The 25,179-nt window shown below is 34.9% G+C and overlaps 1 protein-coding gene across 1 annotated transcript in view; it reads right to left on the reverse strand.

Moving 5' to 3' along the window:
* Positions 1-25,179, reverse strand: part of ube3c (ubiquitin protein ligase E3C) — a 242,176-nt gene that overhangs the window by 107,189 nt on the left and 109,808 nt on the right. The window contains exons 14-16 of the mRNA XM_051929116.1: positions 23,395-23,621; positions 14,082-14,186; positions 13,499-13,586 (exon numbers count right to left, since the gene is read on the reverse strand). Coding sequence (XP_051785076.1) covers positions 13,499-13,586; positions 14,082-14,186; positions 23,395-23,621 — 420 coding nt within the window. The remainder of the gene's footprint in view (positions 1-13,498; positions 13,587-14,081; positions 14,187-23,394; positions 23,622-25,179) is intronic.

A 25,179-nucleotide genomic window follows, 5' to 3' on the forward strand; every position in this document is an offset into this window, starting at 1 on the left:
TGGTTTGACCCATTAGGCTTGCCCAAGCAGTAGTGCACTACTAGTTAAAACGTTATTTAAAGAATGTTGACTACTTTGGCTAAATTAGAGAATACTGTATGAACATGTATATGATTGATTTTATATGCTTTCTTCTGTCTGCCAAATGCCATAGCTGAAGTAGCTACTTCATGGAAACACATTTGATGTGATTATAGATATAAACGCTCTGCACTTAGATACTGTCATATGATGTAAGGATCAAGTTATTTTATGGTTATATCTCTCTATTATAAAAAAAAAAATCCTGGGAGAGAAAGACTAGGGAGACGAGACGTGACCTTCACATGAAGATCATGGAAGACACTTAAAAGGCCTGCGAGACGAAAGAGATTGGCCACGGAGCGTCTCGCGGGGACCTTAAACATGACACTATGCCAAAAGATTGACCCAGGACTGTCTCGTGGGGACGAAGAACATGAGATTCTTGCAAGACACGCCCTACTTACAACCAATATCAAATAAGATCACAGGCAGCAAAACACTCAGTAGTGTCAAGGCTTTGAGCACACACAGATCCAGGGCTCTCAGCGCATATAAAGACAATACGTTATAGATAAAACGTCGACGACTAAGTGAAGAAGAAAGAGCAGCGCGGAGAAAAGAGACTCAAAAGCGCTGGAGAGAAAAAAATGCAAAACAGAAAAAGAATAATCGAGGTGCAAATTCAGAAAATAAGGAAAGTAATAATCAGTCCGGAACAAGTGGAACTGAAAAAAAGCATGTCCAATCAGGCTCAGAATTAAAAGAAAGAGTAAAAGACAAAGTAGAACTTCATAAAGATGTTCAACAACGTTGGCGCTTTACACATGCAGAGCAGGTTTGAGATTATGAAAGCAGTGGAATTCGAAAGGGCCAAAAAAAAAAAACGATGGCACGATACACATGCAGATAAAGGTAAAGAATATGAAAGCAGGAAAATTCAAAAGTATTGTAGTGTCCCAGGCAGGTTGAAGCCTTTTTTTATTTTGAGTGACTGTTAGGTTTAATTGAGGGAGGGCGGAGTACAACATAAAGACTGACAGCGGGGTATTGATTGATGCGGTAAGGGTGTCAAAGATGGGAGGAGGGGTTGGAGAGGGTGCTAGAAGGTTGTGTTTGGGGTTACGAAGTCGGCGTTCTTTTTCTTGATTGTTCAAGTAAAACTTTTGTGAGACTTCACTACATCTGTTTTTTTTACTTCTTCTCTTTTCGAGCCAGATCGCATTAGCACAAACGAAAGGAAATTATAACTTGAAAAAAGGGAAAATAATCATCATGGACCAGGTGTAATTGAAAAAATACCAGGACAAAGCGAGATCAGAAATAAAACACAGAGTATAAAACAAAATAAAACGTCATAAAGAGGTTAAAAAAACAAGGGGGCCCATCACATGCAGAGCAGGTTATAGATAATGAAAACAGTGGAATTCAAAAGACTCAAAAAAAATGTAGGCGCAAAACACATGCAGAGCAACATACAGAATATGAAAGCAGAAAAAAACTAAGGTGTCAAAACAAAGAAAGTAAACACTGCATTAGCGCAAACAAAGAGAAATTATTACTCGGAGAAATAACAAAAAGGCGAATAGAGATCGAATATATGGACATAGGTGATATGTCTTAAGTATGTAAATATTGTAAGGCTTTGAAGTTTAAGTCAGAGAATTTCAAAAACGGGGTTTACCTCACATCAATTTATTCGTTACTTTGCAAAAAAAAATTATTAACTGCTAATGATGTAGATCTGTTTGTCTGTGCTGAAATTCCAAACAGAGAAACCTATCCTGAATTATGGTACAAAGTCATTAAACACATGTCTCATGGACCTCAAGTAAAGGATTCAGCATGTTGGGACTCTAAAGATTCCAAATATTGCTTTTAAAGAATTTCTGAAATAAAAGTGAAACTAATAAAATGAAAAAAAAAAATCTTAAAAGTGTGTATCTGGAAAACCAAACACAGGGTTTGGCGAGCGAAGTGAGCAGGTGGCGAAGCCCCTAGTCTACAAAAAAAATAGAGAAATCCACAACACTTACCACAATTGACTCTCTTTTTATTATCTACTGAACAATGACTTTTTAACCTGATGGTAGGTTAATGCTCATGTACCTTTGTGGCACAATTGTTCTGAAAATCTCTTCATTATCGGGTTCTATTAATGCTCAAATCAAGCCTGAAAACTAAATTTTACTCAGTTTTAGAAAATCTATGTTTAAGGTTACTGCTTATCTACAGTTTGCCATATTTCTAAAATTTCACTCCCTTGTATTGAACTTTATGTTTTAGCATTAAATTAAGCTACTGTATATTAGATTGAGACTAAAAACAAAGTTCCACGTGGTATAATAAACATCAATACAGATACTTGTTCAATGTACATATAAGGAAAACCCAGTTCCATTCATACCTATAAGGCACCACCAGTGTGCCCTGCATCTGTCCTTAAATCTTCTCCCAATGGTTTGTGGCTTGCACAATATCTGTGGAGGACGCCGAGGAGGCATTATTACTACATGAACAAACCATCTCAACTGGCTCCTGTTGATCAGAAGAAAAGCAACTCAAGCAACTCATTGCGGTCACTTGTACTCATAATTTTTTACTTTTCATCACTATACAGAGCTCATGATTATAGTTTATGTGTGCTGGTGGAATGTGATATGACTAGTCAAAATAATCAAAAGCTTCATGTGAGCACTGAACTCCTAATATACAACTTACAAAAGTTGTGCCACTGCACCAATTTCTTAGTCAACCTTACAATCACCTCTTCACTATCTTGTGAGCAAGACCATTCCTGGATTTGGTTCAGCTTCTCACCCCTAAACATACCTGAAAAGAACAAGCAAATCGTTTTTGCAATATAAAATAACCTTATATTTGGAGGAGCTATTTCACATCCCACATGCATCATACTGTGAACCACTCCAGTTCATGTCAGAGCCCAGGGTCCCAGAGAGGACAACACAGTCTGTAAACAGCAGAGATGTAATCCTTAGGTTCCCAAACTGAATATTTATCAATTACTGGCTGAATCTTGATTTACTCTCCATGAAAATCACAAACAGGAGTGAAGACAAGATGCATGTTAAGTGGACACTATCTTATGTTAAGCATGTGAAAACAACTCTTGTTCTGTAACTACAGGACCCTGGAACCCCATACATCTGAATTACATGTATGATAATGGTTACACAGTCATAAGCTTTTTTTCAGATCCATAAAGCACAAGTAGGCAGGACTGGAAAAATCCTATGAACCCCAAATAAGGGTCAATAGTTGGTTTACTCTTTCATGACCAGAATCGAATTGAATTCAAGGTTAAAGGCCTACATCTCCATTCTGGCACCCTGACATACACTTTTCCAGAAAGGTTGAGGAATACAATTACTTGATAATTAGAACACAGTCTTGCTCCCATTTAAAAAAAAAAAAACATGGAGCACCAATATAGTCTGCCACGCCTGAGGAACTGTCCTTGCCTTCCATGCTAAAATTCCCTAACAATACCCAGTGAGTCAGTATTTTAAGTATGCCTCATTCAACCCATCAGCCTTTCCACTAAAGAGTTTTTGTTAACTGCAGTAACCTCAGTTACAGAGATGGAGTCAACCCATTCAATGCTCTGTATACTGACATAGTTTAGGAGCTCCTACTATTGTTTCTACCCCGTGACAATATACCCAGTTTAATCCAGCCTAGATGATATCTTGTTTACCAATCCTGAGTCAAATGGTTTGCTGAAAAAAAAAGTTTAATAAAATTCTGAAGTTAACAAGTTTATACATATTTATTTTATAGAGTTTCATAATAAAAATAAATTTCTTTTTATATACAAGTAGCAGAGTGATGCTAGTACATCATTAAACACAACTACATCCAAAACTAAAACAACAACCGACAACAACAATAATTTATTTCTTGTGTATCCCAAAATCACACAAGTAATGTCTCAATGGAATTCAGCACTCCTGGTTAGTTGTATTTACCTGCTGTGATTCTTATTGTTTGCCAAATGCCATAACTAACTTACCTACTTCACGTAAATGATCAAATGTGAATACAGCTATAAACTTGGGTGGAGTGGTGGCTCTGAGGCTAAGGATCTGTGCTGGTATTCAGAAGGTTGCTGGTTCGAATCCCCGTCACTGCCAAAAAGAGATCCTACTCTGCTGGGCCCTTGAGCAAGACCCTTAACCTGTAATTGCTCCAGGGGTGCTGTACAATGGCTAACCCCGAAGGGGTATGAGAAAACTAACAAATTCCTAATACAAGAAATTGTATAAGGCAAAATAAAGAACAAAAAAAAAAAAAACTAACTGCTTACAGATTTCTTAACGAGTTATGGGGATCAAGCCTGAACCTCTCAAAATAAAGAGCACGTTGCTTTGCTGTCCAAACAGCATTTGCTAAAAGTCAGAGGGAAGCCCATAAGCTATCATCTATCTAATGTGAAAGGAAACCATGTCAGAGATAATTGCGACTTCTCATTAGCCTACAGGAGATTAAATCAATTTCCCATGTTGGATATACTTAATCTTGCTACTTGTTTACAGCTAGGCCATCAAAATGTATTCAATCCTTTTCCTTGTTGTAGAATTGCTTTTAGTCTCTTAGAATGGGCAATTTTAATTAACTAAACTGTTTGATGTGTATCTACTTACTGGACAATTTTCATTAAGTAAGCGTTTGCTTTATATTAAGCTAAAGGTTTAAAGCATTTTAACCAAAGAGGTAAAAACTGCCAAAACAGCAGAGTTAAACCACTATACCACTACTAGTACTCAATTATTCTGGTCAATTAGTCAATTCTACCTGCATTTCTCCATCAGGTTTCCATTTTTGAGCAGAAATATGGTCTGTGGTGGTCAATACACAGACCATTTATCACTCTAGTGGCTATCCATTTAAGTAAATGAAAAAGGCCAAACAAACATAGCCATATGTGCCTCAGAGCTACTTTCACACTAATTGACTTAATCCAATATCAAGTCAAGTATCATTAAACAAATCATACACACCTTTTTATCTGCTTGTTTTCACGTCATCTTCTTGGTTATGTATTCTCTAAATAAATAAACTACTACATCAAAAGAAGCAGCTTATTTAAAAATATAAAAGTAATCCCACATACAGTTAACTTTTAGCAACTTCAGGTTAAGATTGATTATTTTTTTTAATGATTGAAATGCCCTTTGTAGGTAGTCTGGGATTGCTTTGCTTTCATAAGATAAAGTATAAAGACTTACATATTTTTCATAAATCACAAAAGATTACCTATAGTGCATAGCAGAAAAAATGCAATCTTATTTAAAATTTTTAATGCACTGAAAACTTTTGACATATTCAATCTCATCTCATTATTAAAGCACAATTAAGAATGTTTTATTGAGTGGTGTAACTTTGAGAACATTACTTCTTTAAAAATATCCTGTAAAATTATTATCCATTGTTTTTTATGTACAGGAGTAGTAAGTAAAACCTTAGAAAGAATGCCTCCAAACTTTCAAAAACACCATTAAAAATGAGAAAAAAACTCTACATGTAGAGGAAATTAAACAAACTGCTGTTTTTTTTTTTAGTAAACTCCACATTCATAATGACTTTTCCAAGTCCAAAAGATACAAAGCATGTTGCTTCTGAAAAGCAGTTTTAAAAAGTGCCTTGACCACTGAAATGTTTTCAAATTTTGATTAATTTAAATGGATGTCATAAAAGAGATATACTGTATGTCACTAAATACAGTAAAGAAAAATAAAAACAATTATTCTGTGTAAATATTCACAATCCTAATATTAATACTTGTGAGAGAGCAAAGGAAAAGCAATAGTTGTTTAATGGTCTAATGGTTGTTTACTAACTTTTCATAACCTTAAGAAGTGATTTTCAACAGTTCTGACTAATCTGCTCCATCCTCCTTAAGTACTTTGACAGTGCTATAAATTTTAACTTTTGTCACAAATTCCTAATCAGGTTCAGGTTAAAACTTACTACAGCAAGGGCTACTGAATAACATCTTGGGGATGATGATTCATAATCTTCATTACCAAGTTTACTACAAACACTGGAAGAAATCCACAGTATGTCTAGGTTTAAGATAACTCAAATATGAGCAATTCATTTTCAGTCAATGTTCTTATACTTCAACTTGTATTTAACCAGTTTACTCTTCTAATCCCTCAACAGTTCAAATATCTTAAAATCAAAATTACAAAAATATGTAAAGATCTATTTATATCTAACTATTTAAACCTATTAAACTAGATATTATTAGATGGTTATCTCTTCATCTTACATTAGCTGGGAGAATTAATTGTTAAAATTAACATCCTTTCCAAATTTTAATATCAGTTTCAGAGAAAACCTATAAAAACTGTGAGATAAACATACAGTACTGCCATGATTTAATGTATTATAAATCTGATGTATTTAAATGATATTACATTATGTTATAGTGAGAGTATTATGTTCTGCTTAGTGTGTTTTTAATGGGACTGAATGTGTTTTAATAACCTGGGGCCTCATATATAACGCCATGCGTAGAACTCACACTATAACATGGCGTAAGCACAAAAGTGGGAATGTGCGTACGCATAGAAAAATCCAGATGCAGGAATCTGTACATACGCAAACTTCCACGTTCTTCCGCTACATAAATCCCAATCAGCGTGAAAAGTAATGCACATGCACACGCCTTCTGTCCCGCCCCAACTCCTCCCAGAATTACGCCTCTTTGAATAATCAAATCAATATAAATAGCCTTCTGTGAAAAGACAATGGGAAAAGCACGGGAGAAAATATAAGAATTTCAGCGAATACCAAGTGGAGGCAAAGGGAAAACGTACTATTTGTTGGTTTAAACAGTGGTATAATCAACAAAAGGAAGTTGATCGAGTGACAGAGTGTCGGAGAAACTCGAAGGCTCAAGTTCACAAAGTCGCACAGTGCCCGAAATAAAAAAGAAATCACATTCAAAGTCGCCGTAAAAAGGCGAGTCGTAGCCCACCATCTGAGTGTCATATGAAAGCTTATTAGGGTACAGACAAAAAAAAAATAGACACACAGTGGGAAAAAAGCACGAAATGTCAACTTTAATCTCGAAATTTCCACTTTCATCATGTAGTTTATTTTGCCATTAAAGTAGAACATCATAAACTTCATCTTAAAATCGTTTAATTTACTAGTTTCTCAAATCCCATTGTAACTAAAGTGGCATGTTAAATGCTTTGTTCTATATTCGATCTTTTATGTGCTCTATGTGTGTGAATCACTACCTGCTTCTTAAACTGGCTTTCTCTTTCTCTGATAGGACACATAATCCATTACATTCGTGCTACTACAGCTCTCTGAATAATTAAAATACTGAGATGTATACGTGATATCTTTTTCATGATTATAGGAATGAAAGCATGTTATTAAACATGGGAACACGGTGGCGCAGTGCTTGTTCATGTCTCACGCAAGAGGCTTGCTGCACCATGCGCAACCTTCAATGTAATAATTTATCACAGCAGTACTGTCTCTTTCAAACGTACTAACCTCCAATTCCTGTCCTTACTTTTCTTTCTCCAAAAACCCAATCGCCACACAATCAGCTCTGTAATAGATGTGAAGCCATTTGTAAGCTTAAAACGCCGATTCTTCAAAACTTTTAAGGAACATTGAAATATCTTCGTAGTACATGTTTAATTATTCTATCCGTCTATCCTTCCACTGTCGCATCAGCAAGAATAAAACGCAATGCAGGAACAATCCCTGAACTAGTTAGCGCTACGGCACCGTGTCCTCACATGTTTAATTATTAACAATACAGATTATTTAAATGAAGTTAAAGTTTTATCTGTATAATATAATCAACATATTTTGCTGCATTTCATCTTAAAAAAGATATCGTCATCATATGTAAATATGCGCTTTATAAAGTGGCGCAGGTTGTGCAATATTATAACTGTAATGCAAGTTTACAGTGAGGTGATTGTACTTATAAGTACAAACAGTTCTACAAGGAGCACTTGATGGATTGACTGAGTGCGTTTACAGTTCTTGTGATGAAACTTTTTTTAAACTGCGAAGTCCGTACAGGGAAGTATCTGAAGTGTTTTGCCATGGCTCAGGCAGCGTCTGCTTCATGCTGTGTACCGATAATTCTCTTTCCGATCAGCTGCTGCTGTGATTCCCCACTCAGATACAGTGATATAAATACTCCGAGTGGTGCAGTGAGAGTAATATGGAAAAAGATGATCTGCTGTGGCAACCCTTAACGGGAGCAGCTGAAAGAAGAAGAAGATGCAGTTTGAGTTACAACGCTAAAGCAGTTAAGGTATTTGGAATACTATGGCTATTCCCTGGACCATTATATTGCTGCAGGTTAATTACAATCAGATGCATTACACTAATAAACAATATGCAGTTAGTTTCAGTGTATTTATAAAGCCACGTCAGGAATGTGGATCTAAGAAAGAACGGGTGACCACACAGGAACAGTAGCACTGCTTTGACGCTGGGTGCCGCCAGTCTGCAAAACCGAGCGGAGAAATTGCGTACGCCAGGGTATGAGGTACCGTGGAAATGTGCGTGGCTTTACGGCAAGTTTAGGTTTTATACATCGCGATTTGAGCGTGGAAACGTTCGTACGCAACATTTCTGTGCATACGCACCGTTTATACATGAGGCCCCTGGTCAGGTGACTGAATAGCAATATGGAGGACACATGCAAGGAAGCAGTAGTACAGAAACTGATAATGGAAGAAAAACAACTTAGTTCCTAAAAGCCTCAAACTCATTGGTTTGTCTTTAAAAAAAATGGTTCCTAAACTGTAGAGAAAATTGGACTGTCAACACCAGATACAATTTACCAAGACACAAGTTCTTTACTAGGGTAGCTTTCCAAAACTTGTATATTCAGGTTCATAAAAAACATCCTCAGAGACTAAGAGGATGTTTAGTTCCAGTAATAATATTGTTTCATGCACAAAACATTAATATTGTAAATCCAATGAAGACAAATTTAGTATAGAGGAAACACTTTATAATGCTGTCACCGAAGCACTGTGTAGCATTTTTATTAATCATTTTTGTTTGAGTGAATTATTGTTTTAGTGGAACTTGTTTTTCATGAATACATATTAATTATTCCCCAAAAATAGGTTATACATAATCATCAACATGCCAGTGCATGTTTTCCTGTTCACAATCTTTGTACGCTATTATTTGTGTTGGAAACTGCCAACAGTAAACCAGCCTCAGTAAATTAGGTAAACTTTAAACTCTGTGTTTTAACTGTATCTATGCCATGTCATTGATTCAGCATTTCCAATTTACTGCATTTTCAAAGATGATTTTTTGTTTGACTATTACATTTAATGTTAAGTGCAAAAGTAACATTCTCTGGTCACCTGATCTCTGATATTTATTGAGACACCTTCTAAAAAAAGGTTAGAACAGCCATTAAACATCATGTAATATTTAAAGCCATTTGTTAACCATTTGTGAGAAAATGTATTGATTATATTATTTGTGCTGTTAGTCTGTATTTTTGTTATATTTCTACTGCTGTATGCATCTAAATTTCCCCTTGGGATTAATATAATTTATCTAATCTAATAACTGCCAGGATATACAGATCATATATCAGAAAAAGGCTTAAAATTATCAAGATAATATTTTTTGCCACATTGCCTAGCCCTAACTTTCTAACCATCCATCCATCCATCCATCCATTATCTAACCTGCTATATTCTAACTACAGGGTCACGGGGGTCTGCTGGAGCCAATCCCAGCCAACACAGAGCGCAAGGCAGGAAACAAACCCCAGGCAGGGCGCCAGCCCACCGCAGGGCAAGCACACACACACACACACCAAGCACACACTAGAGACAATTTAGAATCGCCAATGCACCTAAACTGCATGTCTTTGGACTGTGGGAGGAAACTGGAGTACCCATAGGAAACCCACGCAGACACAGGGAGAACATGCAAACTGCACGCAGGGAGGACCCGGGAAGCGAACCCAGGTCTCCTTACTGCGAGGCAACAGTGCTACCACTGCGCCACCGTGCCGCCCTTTCTAACCATTAAAATTTCAGTTTTTTAAAATCAGTCAAAACTATAATCACATATGTTTAGAATGCAAAGAGGCATCCATCCATCCATCCATTATCCAACCTGTTATATCCTAACTACAGGATCACGGGGGTCTGCTGGAGACAATCCCAGCCAACACAGGGCACAAGGCAGGAAACAAACCCCGGGCAGGGCGCGCGCGCACACACACACACACACACACACACACCAAGCACACACTAGGGACAATTTAGAATCGCCAATGCACCTAACCTGCATGTCTTTGGACTGTGGGAGGAAACCCACGCAGACACGGGGAGAACATGCAAACTCTACGCAGGGAGGACCCGGGAAGCGAACCCAGGTCTCCTAACTGCGAGGCTACAAAGAGGCAGTGGATTAAAAATCTACGTTACAAAGATCTAAAGCAAAGGGTACATGGCACTATCTATCATCCAGTAATACCTCCATTAACAAAGTAGATGCATTCCAGAACTTTAATTTATTATAAGAAACTTCATTATTGGTGGCAGATGTACCATAATATTGGTGGCAGATGTACCATAACAGCAAAATGGATATGTATGTTAATGAGATAGGTGCTTCGTAGGTTTACATATTTGTTTATTCCACAATCAAAACTGCCATCTCCTACCTTGGCTGGCTTCCAGTGCTGCTGACACCACCCTTATCATATGCCTCATATGCCTTACCCACTGCCTACACATTAATGCAGCTGACTCCCCCTCACACCATACTTGGGGTCAACAACTGCACTAACCTTCCCCAGCTCTATAAGTTGATCTAAGCCAGGATCCTTAAGGAGACTTGCTGGTGGCCACCCAGGCCAATATATTTTAGCAGAGGAGAAGCACTAGATACATGCTGTTTATCAGCCACTCTTTTCCATAGTCAGCACCAACTTCTTTCATTGCCAGATGCTGACCCTATACATGATTTTTTCCAACCAACCTTAATTTATGTTTCAGTACATGCAAGATTTCGAACAGTGGAGCTCTTATATTTCTGTACTGATATGTTTCCATCCTTTGAGCACCCATATTTCATATTTAATCTCCCAGGACTCCATTTCTTCTATCATATGGACATTAGATATTTATCTAAAAGATTCTTGGCAGGCTTCCCAAGTCTTTTTTTTAAATTGGTGACGAAGACTATACTATAATGAAGGTATAAGCAGTACTTCTCTATGTTACCATTCTTCCTCAAAATGTTTCTCCTTAGATGACTTGACTAAAAGTTGAGGATAACATATTTCAATCAGAAATTCAGACAAAAGGTGCAAGTCAGCCATTGATAAGATAAATTACGTGATCAAAGCATGGGTAAATTTTAACTAAAAAACTGTACCTCAAAATCACTACCTTGCTTTAAATTATCTTAACTACACGCACGCCAAAATCCTAATTGTGAATAATGCAGTCAAGCATACACCATTGCTTGACTACAATTAATGGAGGGATTCAGAGAGATGCATATTTTATACATATATGAAAGTATGAGTATTGTTGCCAAATAACAACCATTAGTATTTATATTTTTCATTAATGTAAAAGATAGTCTGAGAGTAGATGAGATGATGTAATGTCTTGCATTGGAAAACACATTTCACCCATATATTAAAATTGTATTTTGTGTTTTTAGATAAATGTATTCACATCACACTCAAATGAAGAATGTTTGATTAACAGTAAGTATTTTTAAGTAGGCAAATTTTATTACTTATTAGTTATTCTAATGTCTCCAAACCATAGAAAATAATTATCTGCTCCTAGAATTTCTTGTATTTTATGACAGTTTTTGCAATGCCTTCCTGTTTTATCGTGATTAAACTGTGTACTAATGTTTATTTTGAACAACTATACCTTTGCTTCTACCAACCACGTAAAAAACAGGAATCCATTTTGAGATAGCCCTGTGACGATGCGGGTTCTGCTCCATGCTCTCATCTTCTGTTCAGGAGCCCTTGAACCCAACACCGTCGATAGTTATAACCGAGATGAGCTAGACAGTGAGGCAACAACACAGCAAGGGGATGATGAAAATGTGCAAAAGTGCTTTAATTAAAATAAATCAAAACAAAGTCCACAAAGTGCAGTGCCTTCTAAAAAGTCTTCATTAAATAAATAATCCATTAAAAAAATGACGAGGTTAAAACGTTGCTGGAAACAGTCTTTTAAAAAGCCCGGTGCTTCTTTTAAACTAGCGTCTCACCTGCTTCTCCCATGCGGGCCCTGCGACAGGCGAGACGCTTTCACTGCAGCTGTCCATCTTTCCTTTCTAAACAGGTCTGGAGGCCTCCCGATCCTGGCTTCGGTCGCGCTCTCATCCCAGGCCTGAGACTTGGAGTACTTGCCAATCAGGACGCTCACGACAAGAACTTCTCCTCCAAGCCTTCCGACTCCCGCTGCCGTCCCGGCCTTACGCGGACAGTCTTTCTTCTTCATTGGTCACTCCCGCTACATGCTCACTCAGTGGAAGCGACCATTATTACAACTCCTGGGTGTCGGCCTAACACCCAGGCTTCCCTTCAGCTGCCTGCAAGCATTCACACTCTCGCTCGCCCACACCGGCTCTCTCTCTCCTCTCCTCTCCTGCTCCTTGCTCTCCAGCAACCTCTGTCTTTTTCTCTTTCCATTCCTTTCCTTTCCTATCCGACTCGCGCTTCTATAAATGCCGAGAGGACATAGCAGCTGCAGCACATTTAGCAGCCCCAGGAACAATCACGGATGTGGGCAGTCTCTCACCTGTGCACTTAGGTGAGAAACGCCCACACCGCAGATCGTCCTGAGACCTGCTTTAGCCACAACTACCATGCCCCATCGCTAAGCCACGAGCGCGGTGATTATTTATTTAAAAACTGGCCTTTGCTGAGAGAGCTGTGGACCAGCTATACCACAAGCCCAGCACTCAAACAAAGCTGAATATCTTGTTCCTCAAAACTCTAAATGCACATACTGCCCAACCTGCCAGACCAAGGATATTGCAAAGATGACACTGGCATGGATTTTGGTGTAAAACATACATATTACGCAGTGGTAGTGCTGCTACTTTGAAGTAAGGAGACTGTGGAAGATTGTGGGTTCGCTTCCCGGTTCCTCCCTGTGTGGATAGCGCTTTGAGTACTGAGAAAAGCGCTCTATAAATGTAACGAATTATTATTATTACTATTATTATATTTACAATATACAAACTATATGCAATATAGTCAGGGCAGCCAATTTTCACTTTATGTACTACTACAAAGATATAAAAATGCCTAGGAAAATATATGTTTACAATAAGTAATCAATATTTTAGACAACCAATACTTTAATATTAGGAAGATAATTCCACTGAACAAATATTCAGCTACAAAGTACTGTGATCTGTTTTCACATTTATTTTGCATTACCATCAAGAGTAGATTGTAAAGGTCCAATTCTTCCCATTCTGCGGCTTCTCCACACATGTCTAGCTGATGGAACATAAAGCTGTGTAACCTAACAGTGCAGCAAAAAAAAATTTAAAAAATGAAAAGCAGTTATCTACATAGTTTGGTATTCTCATGTGCCAGAATCAGGCAGGATGAACTAGACAGCAGTTCAAAAACATTTTAGACAACTACTTTGCCTTTGAGCTTACAGGTAATTGATTAAATTGTCCCCCTTAAAATAATGCAAGTTGTACAATATCACATAAAAAGTTTTTACACAATCATTATAAAAAATCTGTAAGCAGACTTAAGAAGTAGACACTTTGTCAAACTGTCAAATACCATGGAACCATCAACACACATTTTGTTCATAGTTGTAGAGTTTTATACAAGTATATAAACAAATTCAAACATAAAAAATAAGACTTATGTAGTTGAATTAAAATTTCTCTAGAAGCACACCATATCAGTGTGCTTATTCTATGACAACTGTTTCTTTCATGCTATTTAGTGTTCAATGAATAATGTAGGAATTAAAACTACAAACAGAAAAAAGAAATACCTTATCAGCTCTTATATTAACCTCTTCAGACAGCCAGTGCTCAGAAGGACAGAAATGCCTTCTTATATCACGTGCCTTCAGCATTTTTACCAGGTTGGTTATGACCTGTAAGATGTACACATTTTCTGTTAATATTACTTACATACAAGTCCTGTTCAGAATAGCAGCGTATAGTACTAATCAGTTTCAAAACTATTATGTTTCAGTTAAGTCTGCATAAACTCTAGTCTATTGTTTTACACCTGTAGCAAATCACATAAAATAATCTTGTGAAAATCCCAAATTATCTCCTTAATGGCAAGATTTAGGAATAAAAACAGAAAAGTTAACTCATCGTGTAACCACTCAGTAAGTACAGACCATCTCATAGGCAAAGAACTCATGATAATTTGCTTCAAATATGCAATCTGTGCAGAGCAGAAATAAGACAGAAATCAATGTAAAGAGATCACCAATCCTGTGAATTAGATGCAACAGATCATAGACAATATATGCAACAGATCATAGACAATATATGCATCTTCAAAATGACTTTGTTTTACTTCACCAGTTACTGCAGCAAAGACTGACAAAGAAAGATAAAGAAATTAAGCTTAGAGAACTGCTAAGTCATAACATTATATGGTTGCTGCACAAATGCAGAGGGTTCAAATTCACATCATGTCATTCACGTTCTCTTATAACAGAATGTTTATCTTGAACAGGCAATTCAAGTTGCTGGAGGAAACTAAATGTTTTCATATACCTACTTTACTAAAAACAAAAAGAAACTAAAAATTGTAACTTCATTATTTTGTGTCACTAAACTGAACCAGAAAATAAATATTAGATTGGCCATAATATCAATGTTAAATCGAGTTCTGTTTCTGACTGGTATGATTAAGTATGGCCATGACAAAGAGAGTGGTCTCAAAAAGCAGGCTGATAAAATATACCACTTAACAGATATTTATTTTCTGTGGAAGGCAAGACACACATAAAACAAAGGAACTATGCCAAAGACATGAAAGGTCTGACAAGCAAGAAAAGATAATTTAGTCCATCAAGCTAATTTGATTAGTTAAATATTATTCATCTAGATAAGAATACATTTTAAAAGTTGTCAATTCTGTTCTTCAACTATATAACTTTACTGATCTTTTTAATTGTAATTTTTACCTCCTGCTAGTTGTATTGACAACATTTTGTAAGAAGATGTGGATACTTAACTGTGATAAACTAAAAAGTTACTATTTAAGTATTTAAATTTATACATCTCTTTGGTAATTCACAGTAGAAGCTGATGTGCTGTGTTCTGAACAAATGAAAAACCTAAAGACAATTTTCTTAACACTGTTAAAATTTAAACCTTCCCAACAACACAAACAAATCTCTACCTTAAATGAATCAAGTCACAAAACAGTCAAATTCTTTGATTCTGCAATGAAAACCATATAAAACAAAGAAGATATACATTTTATTAAGTAACTTAGACTTCCTATTTATTAGGTAATAACCCAGCTGCAAATTAAGGATGAGGTAAATAAAACACAGATAAGCTTTGCTATCATGCAGTTTTTATGCAGTATCTTTCCTTTCAAAATTTTATTACAGACCACATAAATTCTTTAAAATTAAACTACTACAAAACTATAATTAGTTTTATTTTATGATTTTTTCCTACCCACAGTAGTGACCACTAAAAAAGCACTTTGAACATTACATCATTAGTGCACCATTTATGGGTAGTATAAAAGAAAAATTACTTAAATTGTCTGTAAATGTCCAGCATCATTAATTAAGCAAAAACTGCTTTCATCAGCTTCTTTGAGGGAAGACTGCTTGATGTACATGCTGTTCTGCATTTACAAGGAACATGGGGGCACAGCTTTCCAAATTACTAAATTAAGCACATTTGCTTCCATAGAAGATAAAATGACTAATCTAAAAGTCATACACCGAGAAGATAGTGTATTAAGGGCTGAAGGTCAGAAGTAACATTGATGGTTGTACTATACTGCATATCCTTGATACAGAATTTTAAAGTAAAAACAGTACACCACAACTCCTTCATGTTCAAGAGTAATGCATTAATTAAAGTAGTATTCTCTAATTAATTTTTCACTTACACAGAGGGGGTGACTTTGATGTATTACACTATTGTATTGAGAACAATTGTACTTCACTTCTGTAACTTCAACTTCACTCTTTAATCCCTGTAATAGCACATTAAGTGGTAACAGTCTACTAATAACTATTTTGATTTCAAGGAGAAATGTATAAAGGGTAATAGGCTAATCACGAAAAATGAAAAAGAAATTTGGGATTTTTAGCAGGTGTACTTTTCATTTACAATGTACTAAAAAGTTAAATAATTCAGCTGAATATGGACAGTTAAAAGATGAGACCACAAGATACAGAACAATGCTTAACAGTTCTACATATGTAAAAAACTCATTTAGAATAGTGTACAAAAATATTTAAAAACTCTGACATATACTTCTAGAAAATGGATCTACTAATTAAAGAGTCTATAGAATTTAAAGGAAGTAACACTTTTACAAATGAAGAATAAACAAAGTCTACCAGCAACATATTGCAATACATAAAAGGAATTAAGAAGAACAAAAACTAATGGTTTGGTGTTTAGCTTTTTTTTTTCTTTTTTAAAGTTGAGCTCTGGATTGCAGTATCTCAGTCTAGTCTGCATTGCTGATAATACTTAGCAATTCTTTGAATAATGAGATGAAAAGGTTGCATTACTATTAATACTGTTATAAAGTGTGGTGTAATAATGAAAACAAATTTTGAAGGATGCTAATGCATTAGATGTTTTAAAATTACTTTAACACCACTTTGGATCCTCTGAAATCCAAGTTTGGATCAAGTGAAAACGTTTCAAGGAAATAAGCAATTTATGTCTATTATAATACAGGAAAACAAAGAAATTTACAGGTAATCAACATTACACAGAAAGTCTGACAAATGAAGAGTCCATTCACTCCATCACGTTTGTCATAATAGTCAACATCTAAGCTGTCCATGCTTAACATCAAAATACTTTTTAAACATTATCAAGGTTTCTGCTTCAACTACATGATTTGGTAAACTGTACCAGTTTCCAATTAGCCTTTGTGTAAAGAAGTGCTTCCTGGCTTTCGTTTTAAATGTAATCACTATTTAACTGAAAGACTTATGTTGGATATGCTGTATTAATGCCTTTTTCGAATTAGGTCTACTCACATCATTCTCTGCTAAAGACTAAAGAATTTTAATTTTCTGGGCCTACTGAATGAGGAAATATCCTTTAGTTCAAAGATGCATTTGGTTGCTCTTCTCTGCACAGCTTCCACAGTTGCTGCATTTATTTTAAAGCATACTACTCCAAAGTGTATGTCTTACAGTATATGCAGCATAACATCCCTTGATTTATCTTCATTACTTTTTATAGTACTGCCAAAAACTGTATTTTCTTTTTAAATTACATATGCACATTGTACTGAAAATGAGAATTTTGTATCAACAAAAATCCCTTAAATCCCTTTTAGACATTGTTTCATGTAGATCAATGTTACTCATCTTGAAATTATAATTATAATTCTTTTTTACCCATCATGTTAAACTTAAAACAAATATCCATCCATTATCCAACCCGCTGAATCCGAACACAGGGTCACGGGGGTCTGCTGGAGCCAATCCCAGCCAACACAGGGCACAAGGCAGGAACCAATCCCGGGCAGGGTGCCAACCCAACGCAGGACTAAAACAAATATTAAATTTAATTTTCTAATTGTTCACCTAATCTTGAAGATTGTCTCTGTCTCTATCAATTGTTTTGATGTTTTCTTGGAGTTTGCTATTCCACCAGTTTTGAATTTCACATGTTTGCTAACTAATTAAAAGTAAATTTTACAAATACAAGTTAGAAAGAGCAATACATTGAGCACACATACCTGAGGGATGCCACTAAGGACCTACTTGAACTCTTTGGTGAGAAACAGCAATAAAAATAGATTGGAAGCCTATGTAAATTGCACCATGCACTTTGTTTTTGTCCATTACTCTAGTTGTCTGTTCAAAAATGTCTAACAGATTGGTTTGGGAGTAACATTTTCTATTAAACTCATTCTGGCTGTGTAGCGTATTACTTTGCACAAAGAGTCTTCTGCCTAATTATAGTTTACATAATTTTGCATAAGATAGAAATAAGGCTTATTGGCCTAAAATAATTTAAATCCATTTTGTCACTTTTGTGTGGACTGGCATCACACTGGTAACCTTCCAGTTATCCAGCATCTCTCGCATCTGTTGTGATTGCTATAACACATTTAGCAAATATTTATAAATAATGTACTGTATTTAATTTCTATCACTATAACTGGTAAAACCTGGCCCAGTGAGTCAACACACATTCAGAACCTAAGACAAGCTTGCCTCTGTTTCTAAATTTGAAAACTTTCGAGATTTTTTTTTGTTATATGCAATTCTTTTTAATGACTTTTCTTTTTGTATCTCTTTATTTCTTTTTTTTAACTATAGGAGTAACAAAGAACCATTTCACTGCTTGTCTCAAGTTCAACAAATATTCTTTTTTCAGTTTCTCCTTAAACTTTTCCAGTGCTTTTATTGTTCGGTTCTTGTGGTTTCCAGTTTTCCTGTAATTCTTAGTTGTTAGATTCTTTTTTAAATTTTTGTGTTGAGTAGCCTTTTCTGTCTCACATTTTATTAATTTCTTTATTCACCCTTTCACACAATTTCTTTAGTTTTTATTTTGTTTCTGAAATAGATTTAAAACTAGATGAGAATGTCTCTGAAGTAACACCATCTACATTTACATTGCTTTTATTTTTACTATATAATTAGGTATTTCCTATTTTTTAATTGCCTTCTACAAATTATAAGTCTTTATTATAGTGTACATTTGGGTGTTTTCAAAGGTAATTTCAAATTTCATCATTTTTAATTACTGTTGCTCAAAGAATCCATAACTTCTGTCTCTCTTACTTAGTCTTAATTAATAGGAAAAAAGTACGTCTAGATGAATATTATTATTTGTTGGGCTTGAGCTCTTAGATACAAGAGCATTAACCATAAGACTTTCTACATTAATGATCTTATCAGTGGCAGCAAAATAGATTCTCTTACATTAAGTGAAACAGTGCGGTAGTGTCATTGTGGCAGTGTTAATTGAAGTAGGACTTCATTCGATTTGCTAATATAAAAAAGGCAGCAGTTTAACGAGTATTTTTTTCAAGCTGATCAAACTGTAAAGCTAAAGGTTTTGGCACTTTCTAAAGTAAACTACCAATATGATGCTTTTATCTATGACTTTAATTTAACCATTACTAAGTAACTGTGAAAGTATCATACTCCCAAGCCAATTATGTTGACTTTGCCTCAGCCTCTAGAACAGCGCTTCCCGATTCATTTTACCCTCGCACCCCCTGTGACAGACGAGGCTGATTTCGCACCCCCTTGGTTTGAGAAGAAGTATGAAAAAATATGAGGTTAACGCAGAAAAACAGATCACCAATTGAAGCTTTATGAATATGGTGAAGAAAAACTTATGCAATGATGACTAAATTTAACTTACATTCCTACCAAAGATATTTCTGTCGACTAAATAAAACTTACTTATATTTAAAATTCAAATAGAACTTGAACAGATACGATAATTCATAATACCCACGCAGCACTAAGTGCACGTAAGAGCGTAAGTCATCCGTTTTAACAAGCAGCGTATTGCACTGATACGAAATGGCCTTCCCATTTAATTATTTAGGAATGGATAGATAAATTAAGATTTTGTACAAATAATGTTTTTCATTTTTCTTCCTCGATGGATTCTGGCACCCCCATCAACAGTTGCTCGCACCCCACCCCCAATCGGGAAGCACTGCTCTAGAACCATATGTTGGCTTAGAGGAAATCGTGTATGTAGCAGAAAAGTAGAAAAACAGAATTAAAAAGGAATTAGTGCATCTGCAAAAATAACAACTCCCAGTTGCTCTTGTTAAACCAAGTAGATAAGTAGAATAAGGTGGTTTAACTCATTGACAATCAAATTAACCAATCAAAGGGATACCATAAGGTAATGGTTTACATGGGATTATAAACCTGGTCAGTTTGGTGTTAACCACAAGGTGAATATACATGCCAAGAGGAAAGGAGATCTCCCTGGACATGGAGAAAGGGTAGAGCATGTCAGCATGGGGAAGTCTATAAAATTATATTAAAAAGATATGAGATCAATCAGTCCACTGTGAGGCAAAAAATGTACAAATGGAAAACATTTGACATGCTACTATCCTGCCCTAGAAGTGGATACCCTTCAATAAATAATAGATCAGGTAAAAAATCAACCTAAATATACCATCTAGAGAACTGCATGTAAGGGCGAGTAGGCAGGAAGAAGCCTTTGCTTTCAAAAAAACTATCTATCTTAGGTTTGCCAGTAAGCACGCAGACAAACCTCGCATCTTGAAGTCCATTCTATTTGGTCACAATCAAAACCCCTATGCTTGGAGAAGCTCTACATTGCCTAAAACATAAAGAAACCTATCCTAGCAGTCAATCCTGGTGGATGGAATGTCAAGACCTGAGGGTTCCTTTCCTGTTCTGGACCAAGGTGGCTCCACACCATTAAAGGAAGCACAGGTTCTGAGGTATACCAGGGGATTCTTTAACAGAACATCATACCATCAGTCAAGCTGAAGGTGGACCAACAGAGAGTTTTCTAACAGGCCAACAACCCAAAAGCATGCCAGCATACCTGCCAAAGAATAGCTAAGGAGAAAGAAGATTTGTGTTTTGAATTGGCCAAGTCAAAGTCCCGACCTAAATCCAATTACGACGTTAACCTAAACGGTCAGTTTATATCAGATGCACTTCAAACTTTACACAAACAAAGTACTGTCAGGAGGACAGGGAAAAAATCCCTCAAGATAAATGTCAGAGACTGATTAACAGCTAAACAAGTTGTTAACACCAAATTATCAACAATAATGGAGGTAGAACAAGTTATTAACTTATGGGGTTCACATATCTTTGCATATATGAAATCCAATTTCAGATAATTTTGTTTCCTTTATTTGCAATGTATGCTATTATGAATAGCATTTAAATACATATTATATAATAACTAATAAATAAAGTTTTCAGATTCTTTCAAACCCTGTCTCTCTCACTCTATATATATTAAATATATATATATATATTATATATATATATTAAATATATATATATATTATATATATATATTAAATATATATATATATATATATATATATATATATATATATATACACACACACACACACATACATACACATATATACACACACACACACATATATATATATATAGACACGCACACACAATATAAGAATTTGTTATATATAAAACAACAACATGTATACTGTATATTCAGACAAATCCAATATATCAAGCAATTAATTTTTTTGATAATCTCAAATATGGTGAAGAAAAAGCCTTAAAAATTTATGCCGACTGCAATTTTCAGAATGCAGTAAATCTGAAAATGCAATCTTCAATGTTTTAATTTTGCAATAACGGCAAGTGCAAAATGTTGTAAAAATCAAAACGACTGGTTTGGTCCTCAGCTATCTGTGACTTGAGAAATGAATAAGCATGCCTTAATTAGCCCAGCGGGTTAAGTGCAAGCATTAATGGGCCGTTCCGAAACTCTGGCGTGACATCTTTCTCCAAACATGGCCAAGAAGAAAGTTCCATTAGCAATATTAATACAAGCTTAGTTGATCATTTTCATTCAATTAACTTCTTTCAATTAAATAGATAGCTTGACAATAGAAGTGATAAAAGATCTGAAGGAATGGCTGATGACTCGGACCAAACATTAGTGTGTTAGGGGTCAGTAATATTAAACGGACTGTAAATCTACTATTCAATTTGGAAAATGCATTCTCCTGCTTCTACCACTTTAATGAGTGATTTTAGCTGACAAGAGGAGTTTACAAACCCCCCCATTTTTGCATGTCAGATACCACAATATTTGCTTTGTGAAACAGCATATACTACTCATCTGACTTTCTGGTCTACTATGAACAATTAGTTTAATTTTTATAGCTGTTAATAATACATGTGCTTTTGCCTCATATGAGGGCTGTTTTCTGTTTTGAAAACAAAATACTAAACAGTGCAAAACCCTAGAATATACTATACAGAAAAAACAATCAATTCACCAATACTATAAATGAATAATGATTCGGTTATCTTTTTAAGGTACTACAAAGAAAAGCACAATAACTAACAATATACTGACCATGCAAATCTGCCATATTAGTGTAACTTAGTGTGCATAACATAAAAAACACAGATAACGATCATCACAAATGCAAAAATAGCATGAATAATCATATGGAATAATTACACCTCCATCAAAGGATGCATGCACAGTTAAAACAAACCATCTCATAAATTCCTGCAGAACACACATCCCATGAAAATCATAGGTTATTACAGTTCAGCAAATACAATTCACTATACAAGATGAATGCTGTAATTGGTTAACAGGAATAAGACAAAACTAAATAATTTATCCTATGATATATGCAGTATACCAGCTCTAAGAAGAGAAGGAGGAAAGCAAAATGCCAGATGTCCTAGTATGGTTATTTTAAATAATTCATAATTTCACAAAATACAGGTTAGTAGAACTTACCTATCTGCACTAATTACAGCATTATATTTAAAGTAATTCATGTAGACAGATTTTTAGGATTTATTTTTACCTAACTTCTTTATCCCAAATCAAGCTTAACAACACATTATATATATATATATATACATATCATATATAGCACTATAGAAATGTCAAATAGATCTGTTGTTTAAGTAACATAATTCTTCAAATAGCAAATTACTCATGCAGTTATTTTTTAATGTTTACATGCATTCTGACATATTTAAATACTTATTTAAAAAATCTTTCATAAAAAAAATATGACTGAGTAAGTAATATGTTAAACTAAATCTTTTTCTTAATTTTTTATAGGGTCTGTCATGAATACCAGAATAGGGTAGTTTTGGTAGTGGTTGTTATCTTTTACAATTAACTGCACCAGAAAACATTTAACATAGACAATACAAAGTAAACCACAGAAAAATTAATTGTTACAATTGCAGTGGATACTGTCATACTTACCTAGGAATTTACAGTATAAAGTTAGGATATATAATATCTGTATTTTTGGCATTTAAGTAACAAGTCTTGTGTAAATCAAATCCTGTCATCTATGTTTAATTGAGATGAATTATAAATACAGAAACAATAATCCAGACTCTTTTAAGTTACCTTAAAAAGTTGAATCCAACGTTTCTGTTCTGCTTGTATCCTTTGCTGCATCTCAGTGTTTGTTTTAACACCAACACTCTTGAATGCAGCAATGTATTCTTCCCTGTGCTCTGGTTTTGTTTCTGGATAAGCCAGCTTGATGATTCCCAAACATGCATCTCGAAGACAACGAGACAGTGTCACCAACTCTCCCAATGTGAAGGGCATCATTGATGACTGACCTTGACCTGGAGAAACATTTTAAAAATTACCATCCAAAAGCATTATGCAAAACAAATATATTGCAAACAGATTACAGAGATGCAGATACTGGAAGTCAATTTTTAGATTTAACTATCCAAACAGTAAACAATAGCAACAAAAATGTGTTAAATTTTACTAGTTTTTAATAATACAACAATTTCAACTGACATTCTTATTCTGGCAAGACATTGACTTTAAACGTACCTCAGAAAAAGAATACACAAATCTCTAGTAACTACATAAGGTCGAGACACAAAGACAGTTTTAATTACCTAATGTAACAAACAAGCAGCATAACAAGAATCTAATGATTTTCATGATCAGATAATAAAACAGAAACCTGTAACTATAACAACAGAAATTCTTGTAAAAACCCCTGCACATTACAAAGGAATACTTTAAAATAAAGTTAAAGTAAAAAAAAAAACTTTAAAAGAAGAATGGAATACAGACATTTGCTCATTAATGTTTGTTGTTTTCTGGAAACAACAGCAGTGTCTAAGATTAATATTTATGTGGCACATATTCCATTAATTATGTCTTTTTTTTAAACAGAATTATACTTTAAAATTAATAGTAATCAATGTAGAACAGGTGGACACACATTCATGCATGCATATTTTTTATTACTCCCTCACTCTTGTGCTAATTGATGTGTTTGAGTAAAACATATTGTGGTATACTGTAGAAATGCAGCATTTTTAGGACAGCTGCATACACAGCTTGCTTTAAAACACTGTGCTTCAGAAATGACAGCCTCACTAAATGTTGCCATTTTCACTGGAAGATTTTAACTTCAATATCTTCAGAACACATGTTATAGACATGATTTGTACTTTTTATAAAAATTGCAAACTAAACACCACCAATTTCAGGTGTTTATGTTGACCACAATAATTACTGAACTGTTCAATATTAAAGCATGTTCAGAAAGAATTAGATTTTTACATTTGCTGCTGAATATTTTCTTAAAGGTAAACAATCCATTCCCTTTTTTCTGAAATATCTTTTTATGACAAACAAAAGTGGCCATATTCAATACAAACAAACAATTAAAAATAATAACAGTGATCATTGTGGAAATGATGTGCAAAACACACGCAAAATATAGAAGTAAATCAGTGCAGCGTCTCTGGAGTAACACAATACCAAAATCTGAACAATGTCTCCAAATAAGATTTTTTTCATATAGATTTGAGTTATGTTTCAATAGTGATTTTCATTCTGACAGTCCTAAAACTTCTCAAAGATCAATTCAGAAAAAGTTACAAAAAAACAAAGACTGATGACCATAACAAAGAATTACTCCAATCCAAAGTGAGACAAAATGGATCCTAAATAATTGTTGCAAAATCATGGAAACTACAATAAGAAATAAATTAGAAAATTACCTAAAAGAAAATAATATCTGAAACAACAACATTGGTTTATGAGAGGAAGGTCCTGCCAAACCAATCTTTTAGATTATTTTGAAGAAGCAACCAGAATAGTTGACAAAAACAGACAATACGACATAATTTACCAAGACTTTCAAAAAGCATT

Source organism: Erpetoichthys calabaricus, chromosome 6 (assembly GCF_900747795.2).
Source record: "Erpetoichthys calabaricus chromosome 6, fErpCal1.3, whole genome shotgun sequence".
In the NCBI taxonomy this organism is placed as follows: Eukaryota; Metazoa; Chordata; class Cladistia; order Polypteriformes; family Polypteridae; genus Erpetoichthys; species Erpetoichthys calabaricus.